Source organism: Mytilus edulis, chromosome 5 (genome assembly GCF_963676685.1).
Source record: "Mytilus edulis chromosome 5, xbMytEdul2.2, whole genome shotgun sequence".
NCBI classification, from domain to species: Eukaryota; Metazoa; Mollusca; class Bivalvia; order Mytilida; family Mytilidae; genus Mytilus; species Mytilus edulis.
In genome coordinates this window covers 67747444-67768239 of record NC_092348.1, presented here as the reverse complement: position 1 = coordinate 67768239, position 20796 = coordinate 67747444, and the positions used below count along the sequence as shown (strand labels likewise).

At 30.9% G+C, this 20796-nt stretch overlaps 1 protein-coding gene across 3 annotated transcripts; it reads right to left on the bottom strand.

Annotated features, from left to right (window-relative positions):
- Window positions 1-4151: 4151 nt before the first annotated feature.
- Window positions 4152-20712, bottom strand: LOC139524290 (coiled-coil domain-containing protein 102A-like). 3 transcript variants are annotated; one of them, XM_071319030.1, is made up of 11 exons: window positions 20580-20712; window positions 17268-18003; window positions 16352-16460; window positions 15734-15850; window positions 11142-11351; window positions 9490-9660; window positions 8206-8309; window positions 6223-6704; window positions 5627-6178; window positions 4597-5364; window positions 4152-4317 (listed from the first exon to the last, which is right to left on the bottom strand). In XM_071319030.1, the coding sequence occupies exons 2-8, from the start codon at window positions 17927-17929 to the stop codon at window positions 6584-6586; spliced, it is 1494 nt and encodes a 497-aa protein (XP_071175131.1). In that variant the 5' UTR covers window positions 17930-18003; window positions 20580-20712; the 3' UTR covers window positions 4152-4317; window positions 4597-5364; window positions 5627-6178; window positions 6223-6583. The 3 variants fall into 3 exon arrangements, with proteins under 3 accessions (XP_071175131.1, XP_071175130.1, XP_071175128.1); XM_071319029.1 differs by having other exon boundaries at window positions 4152-4417; window positions 4776-5364; XM_071319027.1 differs by having other exon boundaries at window positions 4152-5364.
- Window positions 20713-20796: the final 84 nt, after the last annotated feature.

The following is a 20796-nucleotide window of genomic DNA, read 5'->3' as shown; positions in this document are numbered from 1 at the left end:
AACATTAATTTTTCGTTACAAATTTAATTTATTACCTTAAGTAGCTGTTACTTTATCATATGGTACAAAAATCATTTCAAAAAATCAATTCGTGTTGGCCCCAGCGGACTTTTAAACTGTAGATGCCATTGAAAAAGCTTCAAATTATCTCCCTTTTGTGCAAAAATGCCATTTTTGGCATAAAAATTGAAATATCTTTTTTAACTCATCGGTGACCTATATTTTTTACTGTTGTTTTCGAATAAGCTGTACATAGACTAAATAATTGTAAAATTTTAGCGATTTCTGTAATTTAGTTATTTTTTTATTTCGATATTGCCGCTATTTCTCCTGTTAGTTCAACAGAAAAAAAGGACATTAACAAAAATGTATGCTCCTTTCGAAGGCAGATTGTGAGCGTAAATGAACGGTGACCCCATTTTTTTATTTCATTTTTCTAATAAGTATAAGATAAAGTTCATTTATAGAAAAATATAGAGAAATCCTATATTAAATAAAAAATTTCATTTAGACCCGCGAGCCCCCTTAAGAATGAAGGAAGGGCTGTGCATAGAACATCATGTTACAACTGCCTTAAAGGAATCAACAAAAATCGATTAACATATTATGTTCAACATTTTAGCTATATATAGGCAAAATAAAATATTTTGTCCAGATTAAAATTCACATAATGTTAAGTCTTTCAAGAATGACTTTTTTTTGCAATCTAGAGTTCTTAATATGAACCCTGTATAGATAATTCTTAGTATGTTTCCCCTTTTCTTATTTATAGAAACATTTCTACACAGATGAAAATGAAGAGGTGTCATAATTGCAGTACACATTTAAGGTATTTAAGACAATGTATAGCACATAAATATTAAAATAGTGAAACAATTTCATTCTTATTTTTTTCACACTTAATCCATACATTTTATTTGATAAAAGAGGTTTAACATATCTCTGAATCTCTGTCTTAATAGATTACAATTCTGACACAGGTTCCTTTTAGAGCTTTCATAAACATTGTTTTTTTTATAAAAAGATTATATTTGAACAAAGTATCATGGGTTTCAATCAGTTACCTCTCTGAAATATGAATGACAAGAAAAAGATATCATAATATATTATTCATGACCAAATAATAAAAAATAACAAGAATGTGTCCTCAGTACACGAATGCCCCACTCGCACTATCATTTTCCATGTTCAGTGGACCGTGAAATTGGGGTAAAAACTCTAATTTGGCATTAAAATTAGAAAGATCATATCAAAGGGAACATGTGTATTAAGTTTGAAGTCGATTGGACTTCAACTTCATCAAAAACTACCTTGACCAAAAACTTTAACCTGGAGCGGGACAGACGGACGGACGAACGGACAAACAGACGAACGGACGCACAGACCAGAAAACATAATGCCCCTCTACTATCGTAGGTGGGGCATAAAAATAATAAAATTTTACTACACAATGTTACTTACACAGATCTTTGGTAATAATATCTTAGATGTAAATAAATTATGCTGATGTTTAAAGAAAAGGGTCTCATATGGACACAAAATAATTAGTCATCGAGCACTTTGAGAATGAACAGTATTGGAACACATGTTATACCATGTTATGTTTTTACCTGAATAATAAATAGTTGGTTTTATTTCTAAAAATCTGTATCAATGTATCTGTTGTATGGTTTAAATGTTTACGCTATAAAGTCATTAACCAGTAACAGATATGAGACAAAATAAAATACAAAACAAAGGTAACAGTATTTCTTACCTTTCTTTTAGACCCAAACCATCCATAATACAAAATTTATTTTTCTTACAATTCTAACAAAATTTAAAGAATAAAAGCAACCGACCACAATTTATTAGTTTGAGCCAAGAAGAAGCATACCACACATAGTTAGAGAAGTTTTTTCAACTGACTTGTTAATATAAAATGTTTCTAAAAATAAAATCAAAAGACTGAAAATCAAAAATTTAGAAAAGAAAAACAATAGTTTTATTAACAATGTCAATTCATATTCCTAATCAGATAATATTGTTAAGCAACAGGTCAAAAAGTGTAAAAATTAGAAAATAAATATGTTAGTAAATTAGAAACAGTATACAATGAAACTTATTTATGATTTTAAAAAATTGTAAATGATGTGTACAGATATATCATGTTCTTCTGATCAGATCCAATATTCCTGAATATACTGTAAATTGACAAATAAATGATAGAATAGTTCAAATATAATATAAAATGTATATATATGTGTACACACACAAGAAATGATTTGCACATAACAATAAAGATTGCAAAATAATATTGCTATTGAATAGTATTAACGAATTTAGCAGTTACAGTGCTGGTTAAGACAATTACAACAATATGTGGTTTTCTTTGCCTTTTTTATTTAAAAATAACTAAGGGCTATTCAATCAAATTGGGCAAAAGAGAGTAGAAAAATAAGACAAAGTAGTTTTCCTTCATTATTTCATCTTAATATATTTATCTCAACCAAAATAAATTGAGACAAATTGCAGATCAAAACAATAATAATAGCCTTATAATTTTTTGAATGTACTTCATCAGCTAAAAATTTCAGCTTGCCCTAGGGGTATTCTTGCTAATAAAGTCAGTATCAAAAACAAAATTGTCATTAATCTATATGTATTTTATGATTTGGGTGTAAAACTACTCATAGCAAGTATGTTTTTGTGAGGAGATATTTTAAGCCCCCTCCTTCCTATCCCCTATCCATTTCAATAGAATGGTCCTAATCAAAACGAATAAAAATTCAAGCATGAATAAATAATATGACTTCATTGCATAAAAACATGTTCATGACATTTTTCCTTAATGATGTACCCGCAACAAGTTTTGATTGTAAATAAATCTTTTATAACATTGTATGATAAATTCTATACACTACCATGTCCATCAGAAGGCTTAACTGAGGTTGAATGTGGATAAACATTGTAGTCAGGAAAAGTGGTAGAATCTGTTTCTCTTACATTTAATCAATAATGCTCAGAGTAATTTTCTAAATGGATATGGTGTGAAATTGCAAGACTTACATTGGTCAAAACAGGTTGATATGTACACAGATTTAGAGGAACAGTAGTTTACATTATGAAAGTCATCAAAAAAGAATTTTAACAAATAAAACCAGATGGAAAATAATCAGTTACACTTTTCTTCGAGTCAAAATAGTTGAAAAAATGCTGTTTTCTTGTGTTTTTTTTTTCATTAAAAAACCTTGATTGGTGTTTAACACCACTTTCAGCACTATTGAGTTTTTTTGTGGCAGACTGTTTTTATCGGTGGATGGCCCCAGGGGTACCCAGAGAGAAACACTGACCTTTGGTTGGAAAACTGACAATTTAAAAACATGAAACAATGTAACTACTGGCAAGTATTTGACAAATTAAAATTAATTTGAACATAAGTTTATGTTTGGTTAAACGTTACTTTACATAACAAAAATATATAAGTCTGTCCTAAATATAACTAAATTAAGACAGATCACTAACTCTATTGTAAAAAAATATAATAAAATTCAAATTAAACAAACAAAGTGTCACAACCCCAAAAAAAGATTAATACAGAAATAAGAACTATTTTTTTTTCAATTATACTGAATATTACTTAATTTACTATTTATAACAAACTATATATATACACAAAATAAATGTAATCATGGTAAAACATATTTTTAGTACATCAAAATAATGTTTTTATATAAATGAATTAAATACAACTATTAAAGAAAATGCAATTAAATATTTTTTCACTTTTCTTCCTCAAGGGTTGTAAAGGTTCCCTGTTGTTAGACTATCAATATTATGTTTTATAAAGATTTTCACATCATTCTTTCAGATGTTTAAGGTGGTACCTAACACTACAAGGAGATAACTGTGTAAAGTCTTCTAAACATTTTGATAACGTTGTGTTTCAAGGGAATATTAGCTTCTCAGTGATCAAAACAAGTGTTTGTCAAACTGCTATATAACCAGTGTATTTTTTCTGATAAAACGGTTGGTTCAATTTTTTTGAAATTTTCATATTTTTGTCAAAGGGTCAAAGTAAATACTTTGTCAAAATTTTATGAAAATTAAACGGGCCAAATTAATTTTAGTGAAAGTGTTGGGTACCACCTTAATTATTTACTGTTGATTCATTTGTTTATTTTTGTGGATTAAAGAAAACATGTTTTTGTGGATATTTGATATTTTACGGTTTTGCCAAAGTCTGCATACAAGCTAAAAGAACACTTGATTTAGTTGAAAATTTAAAAATGGTTTACCTATACCCCCGGAATCCTTGAAAACTGGTACAATGTATCTCTCAAAATATAAAGAATCCACAGTAATAAATAGAGAATATGATATGGCTTTTTTCAATATCGCATAATAGACCCAAGACACCAATATAATCACAAGAGCTCTGCCCGAGGGATTATATTGGTTGAGGGTTGATACGTTGTGAGATATTGAAAAAGCCATATCATATACACTTTATTATATACACATATCTCAAGTAGATGTTATTTATGTGACATGACGTCATACAGATAAGGTTTGAAATGACGTCATGCAGATTATAGGTTTGACATGACGTCATACAGATAAGGGTTTTGAAAAAGCCTTTGCAACAGTGACTGCAATCGATGATGTGACGTCATACAGATTAAAGGTGTGATAAAGCTTTTGCAACCGTGCTGATATCGATATCATCAAGGGTGGCTGATACAACACGCTTGCCATTGATTGTATTACACATACAATTTATCTATATTTACTACTAAGTATATAATAAATGAATTTATAATAAACTTTTCCTTTCTTTTATACATAAAATCAATTTCTGGAAGTTTGGGTTGAAAAATGTATTATAATTTTTTTAAAATATTTTATGTAATTAAAATAAAATATTACAGAAATTCATTTCGTCATGTTGATATATCTTAATAAACAGTAACTTGAAATAAACAGCATGATATAACTTGCATAATTAAGTATATTAATGATTTACATTTAACAATAACTAGTAAAGGGGTAACAGTGTCATTTTATTTAAATTACTTAACAAATACGTGCTTCCAAGGCACATAAATATAATATCCAAGTTATGAAATAGTGAACCATTAATCTTGTTGAAATACAAGTTTGTGAAAATTTCACATCTGATTCATTTCTAAAATATCTAGTTTTGAACATTGCAATATAAGGGGAAGAATCATATAATGCTACAAACATCAATTGCATATTTACTCTGCATTCAACAGTATAAAAATGCTCAACAAGCCGATATTTTCTACATGATTCAAACCATATACAATAATAAAGATTTATAATACATTATAGTGACAATACCACTTATTAAGGTGGTACCTAACACTACAGGGAGATAACTCTGTAAAATCAGCTCAACGTTTTGATTACGTTGTGTTATTAAGGGAGTATCAAGCTTCTCAAAGATCAAAATAAGTGTTCATCAAACTGCTATATAACCAGTGTAATTTTTCCGGTAAAAGGGTTGGTTCAAATTTTTTTGAAATTTTTATATTTTTGTCAAAGGGTCAAAGAAAATACTTTGTCAAAATTTAAAGAAAATTAAACAAGCCAAATTAATTTTAGTGAAAGTGTTGGGTACCACTTTAAATCATTTCTTAGAGTGATAAAGTATTGCTTTTATGTTATATTTCAATGAGCTACAATTTCATATCCAGTTTAATTTAATCATTGCTATGAAACTGAGATATCCCTTTCTGATCCGACTGACTTTCATATTCTAAAATGATGAAAAAAAATGTAAATGCTAAAATAGCATCAATAATAAGTTGTCTTTGATTACCTAATCAAATCACTTTATCAATGAATATTGCATCAGAATGCTGTGAAGTAGAGAACTTCCTACTGACGGTGTAGAATCAAGTTGAAAATAATTATTATTTCTAAATGTATATTCATTATACATAGATGATGTTAATGTTTACATGATGTATTCTGGTTAATACTATCAATTATACCTGAGATTAAGACTTTTATCATATGAACTTATGTGAATTTAGTATTACACTTAACAACAATAACAATATCAGCATTTTCAATAGACTTTATCACTATTTAGACATTTGTGCCACTTGATCAGAGAATCTGCTCATTTGACCAGAGAACCTGCACCTCTTGACCTAAGAATCTGCACCTGTTGACCTAAGAATCTGCACCTGTTGACCTAAGAATCTGCACCTCTTGACCTGAGAATCTGTGCCTCTTGAACTGTCCTACAACAATCTCTTTTCCATTGGGGTGTCAAAATTTTTCTATTGTCAAAATTTTACAGGAACCTTTGTGGTGTCAAATAATGGTTGACAAATAGCAATAAGGTGTATATAACAATATCAGTGTTTTCTATTCAGATATACACTACAACAATGTTTGTTAGTACATACTGGCACACATAAAGCCGTTAGGAACATGATGAGTTGGAATCTTATATGACTGGGAGACAAATGTATAATGATGCACCATTAAAACACACAGACATATATTCTGGAACAAATATATATATACAGTTACATATGTGTATACTATGCTTCAATAACTCAGGTTACGTTTCTATGTCAAGATCTGAGTCATCACTGTCTGGGTCCTCTCCAAGTTCATTTGGATCAAAGGATTTTACACTAGGTGTCCGGGACTTCACTGTTGATGGGTTACTTCTTTGTAATCTGCAAATAGTTTATTATAGGGATTAAACCCTTAATGGATTTTGGCTGTAATGATCTATCAGTATCATTTAAATGCATTGTGTACTAATGCAATAAAATGTGAATACAGCAAAGATTTGTCGATCTAATATGAGGCCCAAACCATGAATGCCAAAAAACCTAATGCCAAAAAAATACCAGTATAAAGTAGAGTATAAGCTTATATAGATTAAACCGTTGGTTTTCCCGTTTTAATGGTTTTATACTAGTAAATTTTGGGGTCCTATTTAGCTTGCTGTTCGGTGTGAGCACGGTTTCCCCTTGGTCAATTACTTTTTTGCCACCTTTTTCGCCAAAACAATATATTTTTCGCCACTTTATTATTTTTTTCGCAAAGTAACATAAATATATTTTTTGTTTAAAATTTATCTTTTTTTCTACCAAAATATTCCTTGTATTTTGAACAACTTTTCTAAATGAGGGGGCCTACTTTTAATAATAAAGAAGATATAAGTCCTGGAATATAACAAATATTGATGGACATATTGTGATCACATAATACCAGTATAGTTCGTTGGGAAAGTTTCTTTAAAAGAAAAATACTGATGTGCCCTTTTGTACTAAGAAGTGGTTTTTACAACAAAACAAAAGCTTTTATCACATGAAATTGATCCCTCATTTTAAGTGTAGTCATTACATTGAAGGGTTACTCTCATTCGAGGGGTTGTTCCCAACCTTTGGGATAGATTTCCTCCTAACGACAGTTTTCTTTTCTTGACCATCGTAAGTGAAAAAGTTCAGAAGTAAAAGTAAATGCTTGAAACACGTGTGTCACTCAATCGACTTTAAAGTAGTCTCCCTAATCAATTACCTATATTAAAGTCAAAGGATAACTAAAGTTTTAAATCAGAGATTTTTCTTGCTTTGGAACATTTTTCGTCATAACAACAGCTTTCTTTTCTAAACTATCTTTAAAGGGAGAGGAGACGTCAAAAGTTTGCTTCAAACACGTGCGTTGCAAAATGGTGAATAAATTCTTTATGACATTTAGCGGAAGCCATTTAACCAGATCATTTTGTCAAACAATTCAATCAACACCTTTATTAATTAGTCCTATGTTGTCGATAGCTATAAAATGGAATCAGCTGATTATTGATTTTCTGTCCAAATCTTAATGAGGTCAAGTTGAATTCCAAGTATTGTCTGATCGGGTAAAGTCCGAGAAACTCGAAAAAAAAAGTAAATAAACAAGATGGAGGAAAATAAATCGTTATATATATTTCTTTTGCAAAATTCTTTCGCAAATGACGAATTTTTATTGCCACAATTACTATTTTTTCCCAAATTGTAAAAATGGCGACCGCCAGCGGAAACCCTGGGTGTGAGCCAAGGCTCCGTGTTAAAGGCTGTACCTTGACCTATAATGGTTTACTTTTATAAATTGTTACTTGGATGGAGAGTTGTCTCATTGGCACTCATACCACATCTTCCTATATCTATTATGTGTTTCTCACTAACGTACCTATTTTGTGCATGATTTAATTGAACTTGTAGGTTTTCAAGTTGCTCTTGAAGATCATCATTTTCTCTTTGTTGCTTTCTTAATGAATTTCCCTGTGCATCAGCCTGCAAATTAAAATAAATTCTTGAACACCTATCTTGTGAAACAAAAAACTGATATATAATACATTGTATTGCATTTATTTTCATTGATAGGCCTAATGACTTCATCCTTAGCATTTCATTTGACTGGTTTCATTATCAAGCCTGATTACTGCAAAGGAGTAGGTTCAGTAAGACCCCTTTTTGGTCCCAAAATATAGCTTTTTTACAAAAGTATGAAAATGTAATCTTTTAGTTATTTACTGGAAAGTAGAATGCTTCTGCTACATAAATATGGGCTGTTTTTGACAATACAATGCACATATATATCGGTACTAGCATCATTAAGTCATGCTAAATTACTGAAATCTTAACAATTTGAGCCTTTTAGTTAAATTTTAGACGGCTTCTGTCTAAAATGAAAGTGGCCGCATTCGTGTTCATTCATAATATTGAAATGTAAGTTGTATTTGATTATAATACATAACATATATAAAGGTTGAGGATGAACATGGATGCGGCCACTTTCACTTTTGACAAAGACTATCTGAAAAGTGACGTTTTTTGATAGGAGCGTTTTTAATGACTTAATCAGTTAAAATATTTTACTTATAAACTAATTGAATCAATTTAAATGGACACTTAAGTGTTTAAAAAGTGTCCAAAATCTTTCGTTCGATGAACCTGAAATTTGAGGCCAAAATGGGCCCTTACCTGACTTACTCCTTTAAAAATTATTGTGTGGTTATTATTAATGTGAATAATGAGACAGGGTGAGTATAACAATAATAAGAACTCATTGTCTAATATCTGATACTGTAGATTCATTTGATTTCGTGGATATAATTTTTGTGGTTTAAGGAAAACTTGCTTTTTTGTGGATATTTGATTTCATGGTTTTGCTGTTCTCTGCATACAAAGCCTATAGAAAATTTGTAATTTGTTGAACATTTGAATTCGTGGTTCACCTGTATCTACGAAACCAATATTTACCTTTACCCATGAAACCCACAAAAATTGGTATCCAACGAATTATAATGAATCCACAATTCATATATCTGTATAAAGATATTCCTGATATTGTGTTAATCAATCTCACATATTTGTCCATTCTTCAAAAATCACAATAATAAATGTATGCAATAATTTCTGAATTAACAGTACCTCAACCTCAGCATTTTATTTGAATGTCAAGGCTTTTTACCTCATCCTCAGCATTTGCCAAGTCCTTTTTCAATTCCTCAATCCTCACTCTGAGTTTCTTTACATCTGCCTCATATTGTTCAGCTCGTCTTTTACTATGGTCTAGTTCTGTATTTTTTTCTTGTAAAGTTTTCTTTAACCTTGTATAAGCAACTTTTAAGTCGTTCAGCTCCTTGAAAGAAAAACACTTTTAATAAGCCTCTATTCACCATTCAAAACAAAATATATATTCACTGAACTACCACATGGCTTATAAAAATAAAGCAACAATACAACCTGGAGTACCAAATAGTAAAACTCAAGTATAATTATAAACCAGGTGCTACGCAGGGCGCAGCTTTATACGACCACAGAGGTCAAACCCTGAACTGTTGGGGAAAGTATGGATACAACATTCAAGCTTGATACTGCTCTGAATTTGGATTGTGATCAAATTCTTGACATAATATGAGTTTCTGACACACAAAAAATGTCAAGATCTTACAAATTTATTATGCAATATTGTGCAATTAAAGATTTCTTCTTCAAACTTTACAAAAATTTGGAATTTGAGAAATTTGCCTCGAATTCCCCTTTTTTTGCCCTTAATTCCAAAACATTTTGTGCCATACCCCCCCCCCCCCCCCCCCCCCCCCCCCCAAGTCATTACTAACCATCCCTACATGGTATGGAAACTTGTGGTATAATTTCAGAGAGATTCATACACTTAAACACAAGTTAATGTTTGAAAACTACAAAATTGCCTATTTTGGGCCCCCTTTTTGGCCCCTTATTCCTAAACTATTTAGACCATAACCCCCAAAATCAATCCCAACCTTCCTTTAGTGGTATTTAACCTTCAGCTTCTGGTAAAAATTTAAAGAGATCCATTCACAAAATCTAAAGTTATTGTCCGGAAACTAATGTGTCTTCGGACGACGACATGATACCATTATATGACGCAAAATTTTTTTTGCGGTCGTACAGTATAAAATATTGTTCTTTTGATAGCAGGAGTTACAATACTTTTCTCTCCAAAGGGTTCAATAATTTATTTAACAATGGTTGTCAAAGTTTGCAAGTTTGAATGCTAAAACTGGGCTTTCTTTTTTAAAGAACTTACAAGTAAAATAAATTATTCTGTATATTTTCTGTGTTACCTTATAATAAGTTCATTGGCAAGACTATTTTTTTGTATGACAAATTTTACCTCATTGATCTGCTTCTTTATTTTAGCTACTGTGGATTCATTTATTTTCGTGGGTACCAATTTTCATGGATTGAGATGGTTTTGCTTATAAGTCTATTGAAAATATGTATTTCTTTGATCATTTGATTTCGTGGTTCACCTGTACCCACGAAACCCCACGAAAATTGGTATCCAACGAATAATAATGAATCCACAGTAGTCAGTCTGACTATGTTTTCATGTTCCTTTATTTCAACTCATTCATTGTCATTGGTCTGACTTTATCTTTAATAATAGCTGGTTATAGTTCATTGGTCTGTATTTAAGCTATGGTTGTATATTTCCATGCTTCATTATTTTAGTTCATTGGTATGATTATATTTTTTCATGCTACTAATTAATTAAAGCCAACTTTGATCTGTTAGACTATATTTTCATGCTACATCATTTTATTTGTTGTTCTGACTACATAGTTTTCATGCTACCTTATTACTGGCTGATAGGTCTGTCTGTAAACTTTTGACATCTGAGTTAGCCATGGCAGAAGTTTGCTGCGACTTTCTGTCAATCTGTTCCTTTAGGTCCTCTATTTGAATGCGTATCTTTTTATTTTCTCTTTCGAGAGAAAACTTGTCCGTTTCTAAACGTTCTCTTTTACCATATTCTTCTGCATTTTCTCTTTGCAATCGTTCAAGCTAAAATATCAAAACAATTTTTTTAAATAGGATCAGGTTAACCATGTGAACTTTAAAGTCATATAAATAAGTGTAAAGTAATTATAATGTTAAGGAAATTAATTTAATTATTAAACAATTCATTAAGAGCAGACTATATAGCTTGCTGTTTGGTTTGAACCAAGGCTCCATGTTGAAGACCTTATTTTTACCTATAATGGTATACCTTTATAAATTGTGACTTGGATGGAGAGTTGTCTCATTGGCACTCATACCACATCTTCTTATGTCTATATACAGTATGGATTTTTCTATTTTTTTGCTTTCATCACTAATTCACTTCGTTTGAACTTTGGTGGATAGTTGTCTCATTGGCAATCATACCACATCTCCTTATTTTTATACGTATGTATACTACATTGTAAACTCTGTCCTCTGTGCACATTATCTAAATTTAAAAAGAATCCATAAAGTATAATCAACAAACAAAATATTTCATACAGTGATTGTGGTTGAAAAATTAGTTGCTTATTAACTTTTTAGTTTTGGTGCCTAAGTTTAAAATACCAATAGTGTCCTTGATAAACAATCAGCACAGAATCGTCGAGCAAGTTCATAATAATAATTGAGATGACAACATTTATATGGATTCATATATTTTTTCGTGGATTGATGAAAACTTGCATTTTTGTTGATATTAGATTTCGTGGATTGCCAATCACTGCTAACAAAGCCTTAAGATAATTTTTAGTACATGTAGTTTAAATTTTTAATTTATAGCGAACCAGTACACACAAAACTCTGAAAAATAGTATCCAACTCATAATAATGTGTCTAAGAGTATTTTTTTATTTCAAATATATCTGCCAATGGCGGATCCAGTGGGGGGGGGGGGGGGGGGGGGTTGTCTGAGGGTTGGACCCCCCCTTTTTTTGGCCGATCAATGCATTTGAATGGGGACATATAGTTGAAACCCCTCCTTTTTTTTTATATTTATATTGTATAATTCAAAAATTTCATGCACTTTTTGAATAAAATATTGTCTAAACTAAACCCCCCCTTTTTAAAATGGCTGGATCCGCCACTGTCTGCCATCATTCCCATTTAATAATTAAATTTTGTCATAACAGTTGTTAAATGATTTTGTGAATTTAAATATTTCTATATATATATATATATAATAAAATATTGTATGTTTCCCCAATCCCGACCGACCCTGCAAAAACAGTGCTACTCATAAAATTTTATTGTCAAATTTAAGTCAAATATTATTTTATTCATTTCCGATTTTCAGGCTTGCAGGATCATCCAATGTTGTTCAAGCTTTTTGGAAAAAATAAAATTATTTCCCTACCTTCCGACCCACACCTGGATTGGCAGGGTCGGGATTGGGGAAACAAACAATATATTAATTTAGGCCTTATATATATAAGGTATAATTTGCAGTTGTCAATACACATATGATGACATATCTTTTTATAAACATAAAAGGGAGATAATTCATCATTCAGGTGTGATCTATCTTTAATTTATTTTTCAGTGTGTACTGTCTGTCTGCTTGGTAACATACAGCTTTGAATTCTTTTATCAATCTCATAATGTCTTTTTCTATGAACTTGTATGAATACAGACTTTACCAGTGTTTACAAATGCAAGACAATTTCAACATGATCTTATGTTGTGCCACGATTATTTACAGTAACAGTTACATTTTTAGCATTCATTTCATACTATTTCACAGCATATATATTTTCCACGAAACTGGGTAATACTTATTTTCACTTTTGAACACTTGTTTGCTATGGGGAATAATCTTTCTTAGTTACAACATAATTACTTCATTCAGAAGTTATTAATGCATCCTATTTAATCCATATTTATCCTTTTATAATGTTAGAATTATCCAAAATCATACTTGTCAACTAGAACATCATTTTGGTTTATTTTTATTTTAGTGTACACATGTATTGTTTTTATAAAAAAGAAGATGTGGTATGATTGCCAATGAGACAGCTATCCACAAAAGACCAAAATGACACAGACATTAACAACTATAGGTCACCGTACGACCTTCAACAATGAGCAAAGCCCATACCGCATAGTGAGCTATAAAAGGCCACGATGAGACAATGTAAAACAATTCAAACGAGAAAACTAACAGCCTTATTTATGTAAAAAAAATACATGAAAAACAAATATGTAACACATATATATATACATTAGCATGTATTGAGTGACGTCGTCTAACCTATATTTTCGGAAAGTATAGTCAGTTTCAAATTATTATCTATTTTTATTGATATTAGCTTCAAATAAAAACCAGATGCTCCGCAGGGCGTAGCTTTATACGACCGCAGAGGTTGAACCTTGAACGGTTGGGGCAAGTATGGACACAACATTCAAGCTGGATTCAGATCTAAATTTGGATTGTGATTAAATAGTTGACACAGCATAGGTTTCTGACACAGAATGAATGTGTTCTAATGAACTTAAAATTTTTGTTTTCTCTTAGAGCAATTCACTATGCTGTTGAATATTAATCCTCTCAAAAAAATGTTTGAAGAAATTTTCTTTTTTATTTATGAAATTTTAAATGAGAAAAATTGAACCCAATTTTTTTAATCACATCCCCCTTTCCCTTATTCCAAAACTAATCTCAATTAAAATTTCTAATGGAGTTTGCAACAATAACTACTCATTTAAATACATCATAAAATATTAAGATGTAAAAAAACTGCTTGTTATCACTGAATGGTAAAGATTATTTTAATTTATCAGTTGGTAGTAAAAAGTGAATATACATTGTATATTGTATATAACAAAGATTTAAGTTGATTCTGGACAAAGAAAGATAACTCCAATTAAAAAAAAATCTTGCTATTGCACAATATTTTGCAATTAGATATTTCTTGCTTACTATTCGGGACAAAGAAAGATAACTCTAATTAAAAAAAAATTTGCTATTTCACAATATTGTGCAATTAGATATTTCTTGCCATTGCACAATACTTAATATAATAATTTTAGATCCTGATTTGGACCAACTTGAAAACTGGGCCCATAATAAAAAAAATCTAAGTACATTTTTGGATTCAGCATATCAAAGAACCCCAAGATTTCAATTTTTGTTAAAATCAGACTAAGTTTAATTTTGGACCCTTTGGACTTTAGTGTAGACCAATTTGAAAACAGGACCAAAAATGAAGAATCTACATACACAGTTAGATTTGGTATATCAAAGAACCCCATTTATTCAATTTTTGATGAAATCAAACAAAGTTTAATTTTGGACCCCGATTTGGACCAACTTGAAAACTGGGCCAATAATCAAGAATCTAAGTACATTTTTAGATTCAGCATATCAAAGAACCTAACTGATTCATTTTTTGTCAAAATCAAACTAAGTTTAATTTTGGACCCTTTGGACCTTAATGTAGACCAATTTGAAAACGGGACCAAAAGTTAAGAATCTACATACACAGTCATGACAGTTAGATTCGGCATATCAAATAACCCCAATTATTCAATTTTGATGAAATCAAACAAAGTTTAATTTTGGACCCTTTGGCCCCCTTATTATGTTGGGACCAAAACTCCCAAAATCAATACCAACCTTCCTTTTATGGTCATAAACCTTGTGTTTAAATTTCATAGATTTCTATTTACTTATACTAACGTTATGGTGCGAAAACCAAGAAAAATGCTTATTTGGGTCCCTTTTTGGCCCCTAATTCCTAAACTGTTGGGACCTAAACTCCCAAAATCAATACCAACCTTTCTTTTGAAGTCATTAACATTGTGTTTAAATTTCATTGATTTCTATTTACTTAAAAAAAGTTATTGTGCGAAAACCAAGAATAATGCTTATTAGGGCCCTTTTTTGGCCCCTAATTCCTAAACTGTTGAAACCAAAACTCCCAAAATCAATCCCAACCGTTCTTTTGTGGTCATAAACCTTGTGTCAAAATTTCACAGATTTCTATTAACTTAAACTAAAGTTATAGTGCGAAAACCAAGAAAATGCTTATTTGGGCCCTTTTTGGCCCCTAATTCCTAATATGTTGGGACCAAAACTCCCAAAATCCATACCAACCTTCCTTTTGTGGTCATAAACCTTGTGTTAAAATTTCATAGATTTCCATTCACTTTTACTAAAGTTAGAGTGCGAAAACTAAAAGTATTCGGACGACGACGACGACGCAGACGACGACGCCAACGTGATAGCAATATACGAAATTTTGCGGTCGTATAAAAATTATTTATTTAAACAAATCTTGTTTCTAGTTTTTCCAAAGTTTGACTTCAAAGCAGTTTAATACTGTGACTTCAAGAATTGATATTTGTATAATATCTGCCAACCATTTATAATAACGGTTGGCGCTTCATATTACACCACTTCATACCTCTCGTCTCAGTTCTGCTAGTTTCTTTTCCATGTTAGATCTATTCACTGCTTCATCTTCAAGCTCAACAGTAACACGACTTAATTCGTCTTTGTTACTCTCTTTCAATTTGGTTATCTATAAAATAGACATTTATTCAATGAATTTCAACTACATTATGTATAAGATATTTTAAGATATCCAGCATGCATCTGTGGACAGTTTTGCAAAATTGTGCAGGAAGATTCTACTCTCAGCAATATTGCACTCAATCCTTAATCAAAAAAATGTTTTTTGTTGTACTACTAACATGGCTAAAGCTATTTCAAATTTTTTTTAAATTATATCCATTTTGTAAGACTGAAAACTACCTTGACAGAGATGTTCATAATTAATTGTCATAAAGTGCTGTGTTGAAGTTAACATGATTTTGCTTTTTCAATAACATTAATGAATTCAGCTCAAAACTTGTTATGTGTGATTTAATACGCTAACATTTCTATTACATTATAGACAAGATATACTTGTACACACAAATTGAGATATTATTCATTTTAAACAATTGCTAAGTATTTTTGACGGAATAGAAATTAAATGAGCAGACATCTCCGAAATGTCTTTGTTTATTAAAGAATTTACCTCTAATAATGCTTCTTGTTTTGATTGTTTAAGATCATCATACTTTGTTTTCTGTGAATTCAATTCTAATTGTAACTTCTCTATCGTTTTCATCAATACTGATTTTTCACTGAAAAATAAAGAAAAAAAAACACAATTGTATAATCAATTCTACCTTCTTTATTAAATATATAAAAAGTTTTCTTAATATATAAATATATATATGTAATAGCTCTTTTCTAACTATCTTTTGATTTAACTGTTTCTGATTAAAGTTTTATGACCTAGTTTTTATTTTTTTCTCAAACAATAGTCGAAATTCATGAATTCTTAAATTTTCTAGATTAAACATATATTTGAAAGCTTTCTTAGTTTTTTAATCCTAACATAAATATTATATTCTGTAACAAAGCTAAACAACGAGTATGGATTTAAGTTTTTCCAAATATGTTTCCGACACCCATATTTGAACTTCATGTACATGAAACACTTAAATACTTTATTCTTGTAATTTTTCATTAATAAATACTGCTTAAACTAATGAGTGTAACATATACATGCTACATATAACTTGTAGACATGACTAATTATTTTACTGAAATTTTAATGAAGTAGGTAAAATGTATATCATACTTATTTCATTGTTAAAACATTATAAATAAATGACTGATCTGATCAGTCTCTAGTTTTAGTTTGAAACCTGCAATTACTGTTTCAATTCACTATTTCAGAATCTAATGCATTCTGGGTAATATTTTCAAAAGTGTACACCAAAGCATTGTGATTGGTTTACAACGTGATCAACAATGGAAATTCAAACAATGATGTAACTTCATTTTCATTTTTGTGTATGAACAATGAGATTACCCATAGTCCTTTAGATTCTGAAAAGGCGAATTGAAATTCAATAAATTTTGACTTCTGTACAAATCATTACCCCCTTTCAGCAATTAATGTCTTTTGTGCCTCATCTAATTTGAGTCCTGCAAGGTTGGTCTTTTCCTCTGCAAGTTCAAAATCATCAGAATCATCCTCAGACTTTGGATGACTTTTTCTCCGAACATCTGACACAGGAGATGCTTTGTTACTTTCACTTTCACTTTTGTTTACAGCGTTACTATCTGACTTTTTGTCAACATCATTGACTGTCACATTGTCTTCAGCTGCCACGTCAACATTTATACCTAATTTTTTATGTAGTTCTACATTTTTCACTTTAAGTTCTTCACTTTGCCTTTTAGATGCAGTACATTCTTTAGCCATTGCTTCCAATTTAGTCCTGAGCTGTCTGTTTTCTTCACGAGCTTTATTTCTCTCATTTCTAACTTTACTCCATTTTTCACGCCAGTTGGATGTACAATCAGACCACCATCTCATAGTTTTCTCCATCTGGGTGGCTCTTGCTCTTGCCTCTTCTAATTCACGTGTTCTTATCTCATCTCTGTCATCCCAATCATTTTCTATATTAGATATTTGTGACATTGGTGTATGAGAGCCTTCTCTAGAAGGGGCGGGGGATGCTGGAGGTGGTATTCCTGTAGCCCGTAAATAGGAAACATCACCTTTAGTCATATTGGGTTTTATTTTTTGACTCATCATGAATCTTCAATTATAGCTCCATTTCAAAATATTTAGTAGTACATTTTTGTAGGTTCATCACAAATGTAAAAAGTCTGCAATACAAAAAAAAATATGTGTCATATTTTAAATAAAATAACTATGATAACAAATATATGTAGATTCAAAGATATAATTCATATAAAACATATATATCAAATACTTGTATAATACATGTAGGCCTTCTGTTTTAAAATATCTATCATTAGACTAAGAACACATTTAAGCAATAACATTATGTTTACATCTGGCAAAAAACTCATAAATTTAAAGAAAAAATAATTCTTTAAAAATGTATATGTAACCAAGGGGCGTGTTACGGGGTTATGATTTTCTTTGTAAAATCATTAGAAAAACAATTTTGCTTTGAAGTTCACCAATATCAGGAACTAGTTGTTGCAGTTCACAAAAATCCAACACATTCAAGTTATATAATTTAATTCCAAGCCAAAGTTTTAACCTAAACTATAAAAAATAATGTGACTCCTACTGTATCTTAATTTCCACAAGCCCATGAAACTTACTTTTATTGGAAGATAAGTCAGGGGGTTTAAGAGGGGAATAGGACCTTTATCGGGACCCCTGATATCGGGTGTTTTTAAGCTTGGGATTTCAGGATTGACCCTTTCAGGATCCACGAAATCTTTTTTTGAATTTCGGGATGAGAGGATTTAAATTTATTTAAATTGGGGACCTCTGGTTTATGTGTTTTTAAGCCTAGGATTTCCGGATCAGGACCCCTCCTCCACCTTTAAGGTCAAGTTACGAGACCTCGACTCAAAAATGCAAATATTCATATTTTTTTCCGCTCCTTTACAGGAGATTGGTATTAAGCATTTAGTGCCACCATGATAACATTCAGAAGCTCTCAGATGTTTACATTGATTGCATTGTAAATGAGCGAGGTGTTAGATTATATATTCATATTGACTTCAGAGTTCGCGAAAAGTGGCGGTCCTCAGGATTTTACCACAAAAATTTTGCATAGGACTGACACAATTTTAGTATTTTTCAATAGAATTAATAGTGAGGACCAGCAGATTTTCTTCAAGGACCACCAAGGAAATAAAGATTTCGCGAACTCTGTGACTTAGACATGTTAGAGTCATATATATGCATACATGTACATCATTCCCCATAGTCCATTGTGCCTTACTTTTTTCTCGTGATCACATGACAATCTTTCAAAATGAAAGTCAAAATGCCAGAATTGTTTGGTCACTGTGAAAACTGTCTAAATATGAGAAAATAAAGGGTGGCAGGTAGGTGAAACTTATATAAATGAAGAGATAAATGAAAAATGAACAAATTCAGTGCTCTGGCTAGAATTCAAAAGGGGCAGGGTGCCAGTGAAGGGCAGGGCACTTTTTTATGATAGAAGGCACTGCTCATTTCTTTTGTCTACGTCCCTGCGTGTATCACGAGTTCACATATATTTTTACTGTATATATTGTCAATAAAGATGCATAAGTTGTTGTTATGATTATTTATTCTATAAAATTTGCATAAGAAAAGTCATTCATACTACATGTTCATATAAAATGGCAATACACATTCATACTATTAACCAAAAGAGGCAAAATAAACTTACTATTCTCCCCCACCCCCTCTCCTTCCAAAAAAATGAACATAAACTAAACATCTCATAGTTTACCATACATGTACATGACTGACAGAGTAGTTGTATTTCAAAATTTTCATCTAGAGCTTGGCCCTCAAAACTTTTTTTATTGTTTGTGTTTAGGAATATATTATTTAGTGTAGCTTCATCATGTTGATTTGTGATGAGAGTTTAACTACACACTTCCATTTTTGTAAGTTGATAGCTTGACACCATTCAAATAATTAATTTATACATATTTCTTACTTGAGAATGTATAAAACATGGATTGCCAAAAGTATGATTATCAAAAATAAATTGCAATATATTTTTTTTGTATGTTCAAAGACAGTTAGTATCCTTAAGCATTGTGTTAAGGTAACATTCTTATATAATTTTGTATTCAATTGGTTATTTTTTCCTATTTTTAGTGCTAGATAATATTTTAGGAGCACAATTTTGTAATAAGCTTTTTCAGGGGAAGTAACTCCAAAATTAATTTCCAACATGTTTACGTCTTCTTGTCGCTCACAAGTTGAGATGGACGATGTTTCTGTGAAGGCAAAGTTGATTACTTCAATTCGGCTTAGGGCACCCAGGGCGCGGCGCCCTTCTATTTTGGGCTAACGAGACTACTGAAATTGATACTCGATTTATATTATCCAAGGCTGTCAGTTGGCACCAGAAGCGATGAAGCAGAGCATCTATTTTTGAGGGGCAAATATCCACTATTTGATAAGGGACGAGCTCTGAAATGGCCCCAGCTTGTCTGGCAAAACAGCCGTTGGAGGTCAGACTCAGAGTAATCTCGGACTAATATAAACAAAGTGGTGTTATCCCTTAATGCAGTGTTCTATAAACGCACATTAAAGAAGTATGTGTTATTAGATTACAGTATTTGTATGATATACATGACATTTCATTTTGAATATATACAATGTAAATCTAAAACTAAAAGTGTCATCATTTTTTTGACTGTTTTGTCTTTTGATAAAAAAAAATGATGAAAGTTTAGAATTTAAAATGTCATACGATTTTATGCCTCCTTTTAACTTATTCTGTTGTAAGGATGACCACAAATACATAAAATGAACGGAGAGCTTTGCTGTAAAATTACTTGATTACAAAGAAACTTTTTGTTCAAGTTTCCCTTCGATGTAGAAATGTTACTTTTTAATCAATTATTTTTATTGGGTCATTAAAACGTTGCAATGAACACGATTTCTGTAGATGTGGGGCTCAAGCAAGG

Excerpts from the sequence above, each read along its gene's own strand:
- LOC139524290 (XM_071319027.1), bottom strand. The coding sequence starts at position 17,929 with ATGATGAGTCAAAAAATAAAACCCAATATGACTAAAGGTGATGTTTCC. Across the intron at positions 16,461-17,267 it reads ACATTAATTGCTGAAAGGGG|TGAAAAATCAGTATTGATGA; the intron begins GTAATGATTTGT and ends TTTATTTTTCAG. Across the intron at positions 15,851-16,351 it reads AACAAGAAGCATTATTAGAG|ATAACCAAATTGAAAGAGAG; the intron begins GTAAATTCTTTA and ends TCTATTTTATAG.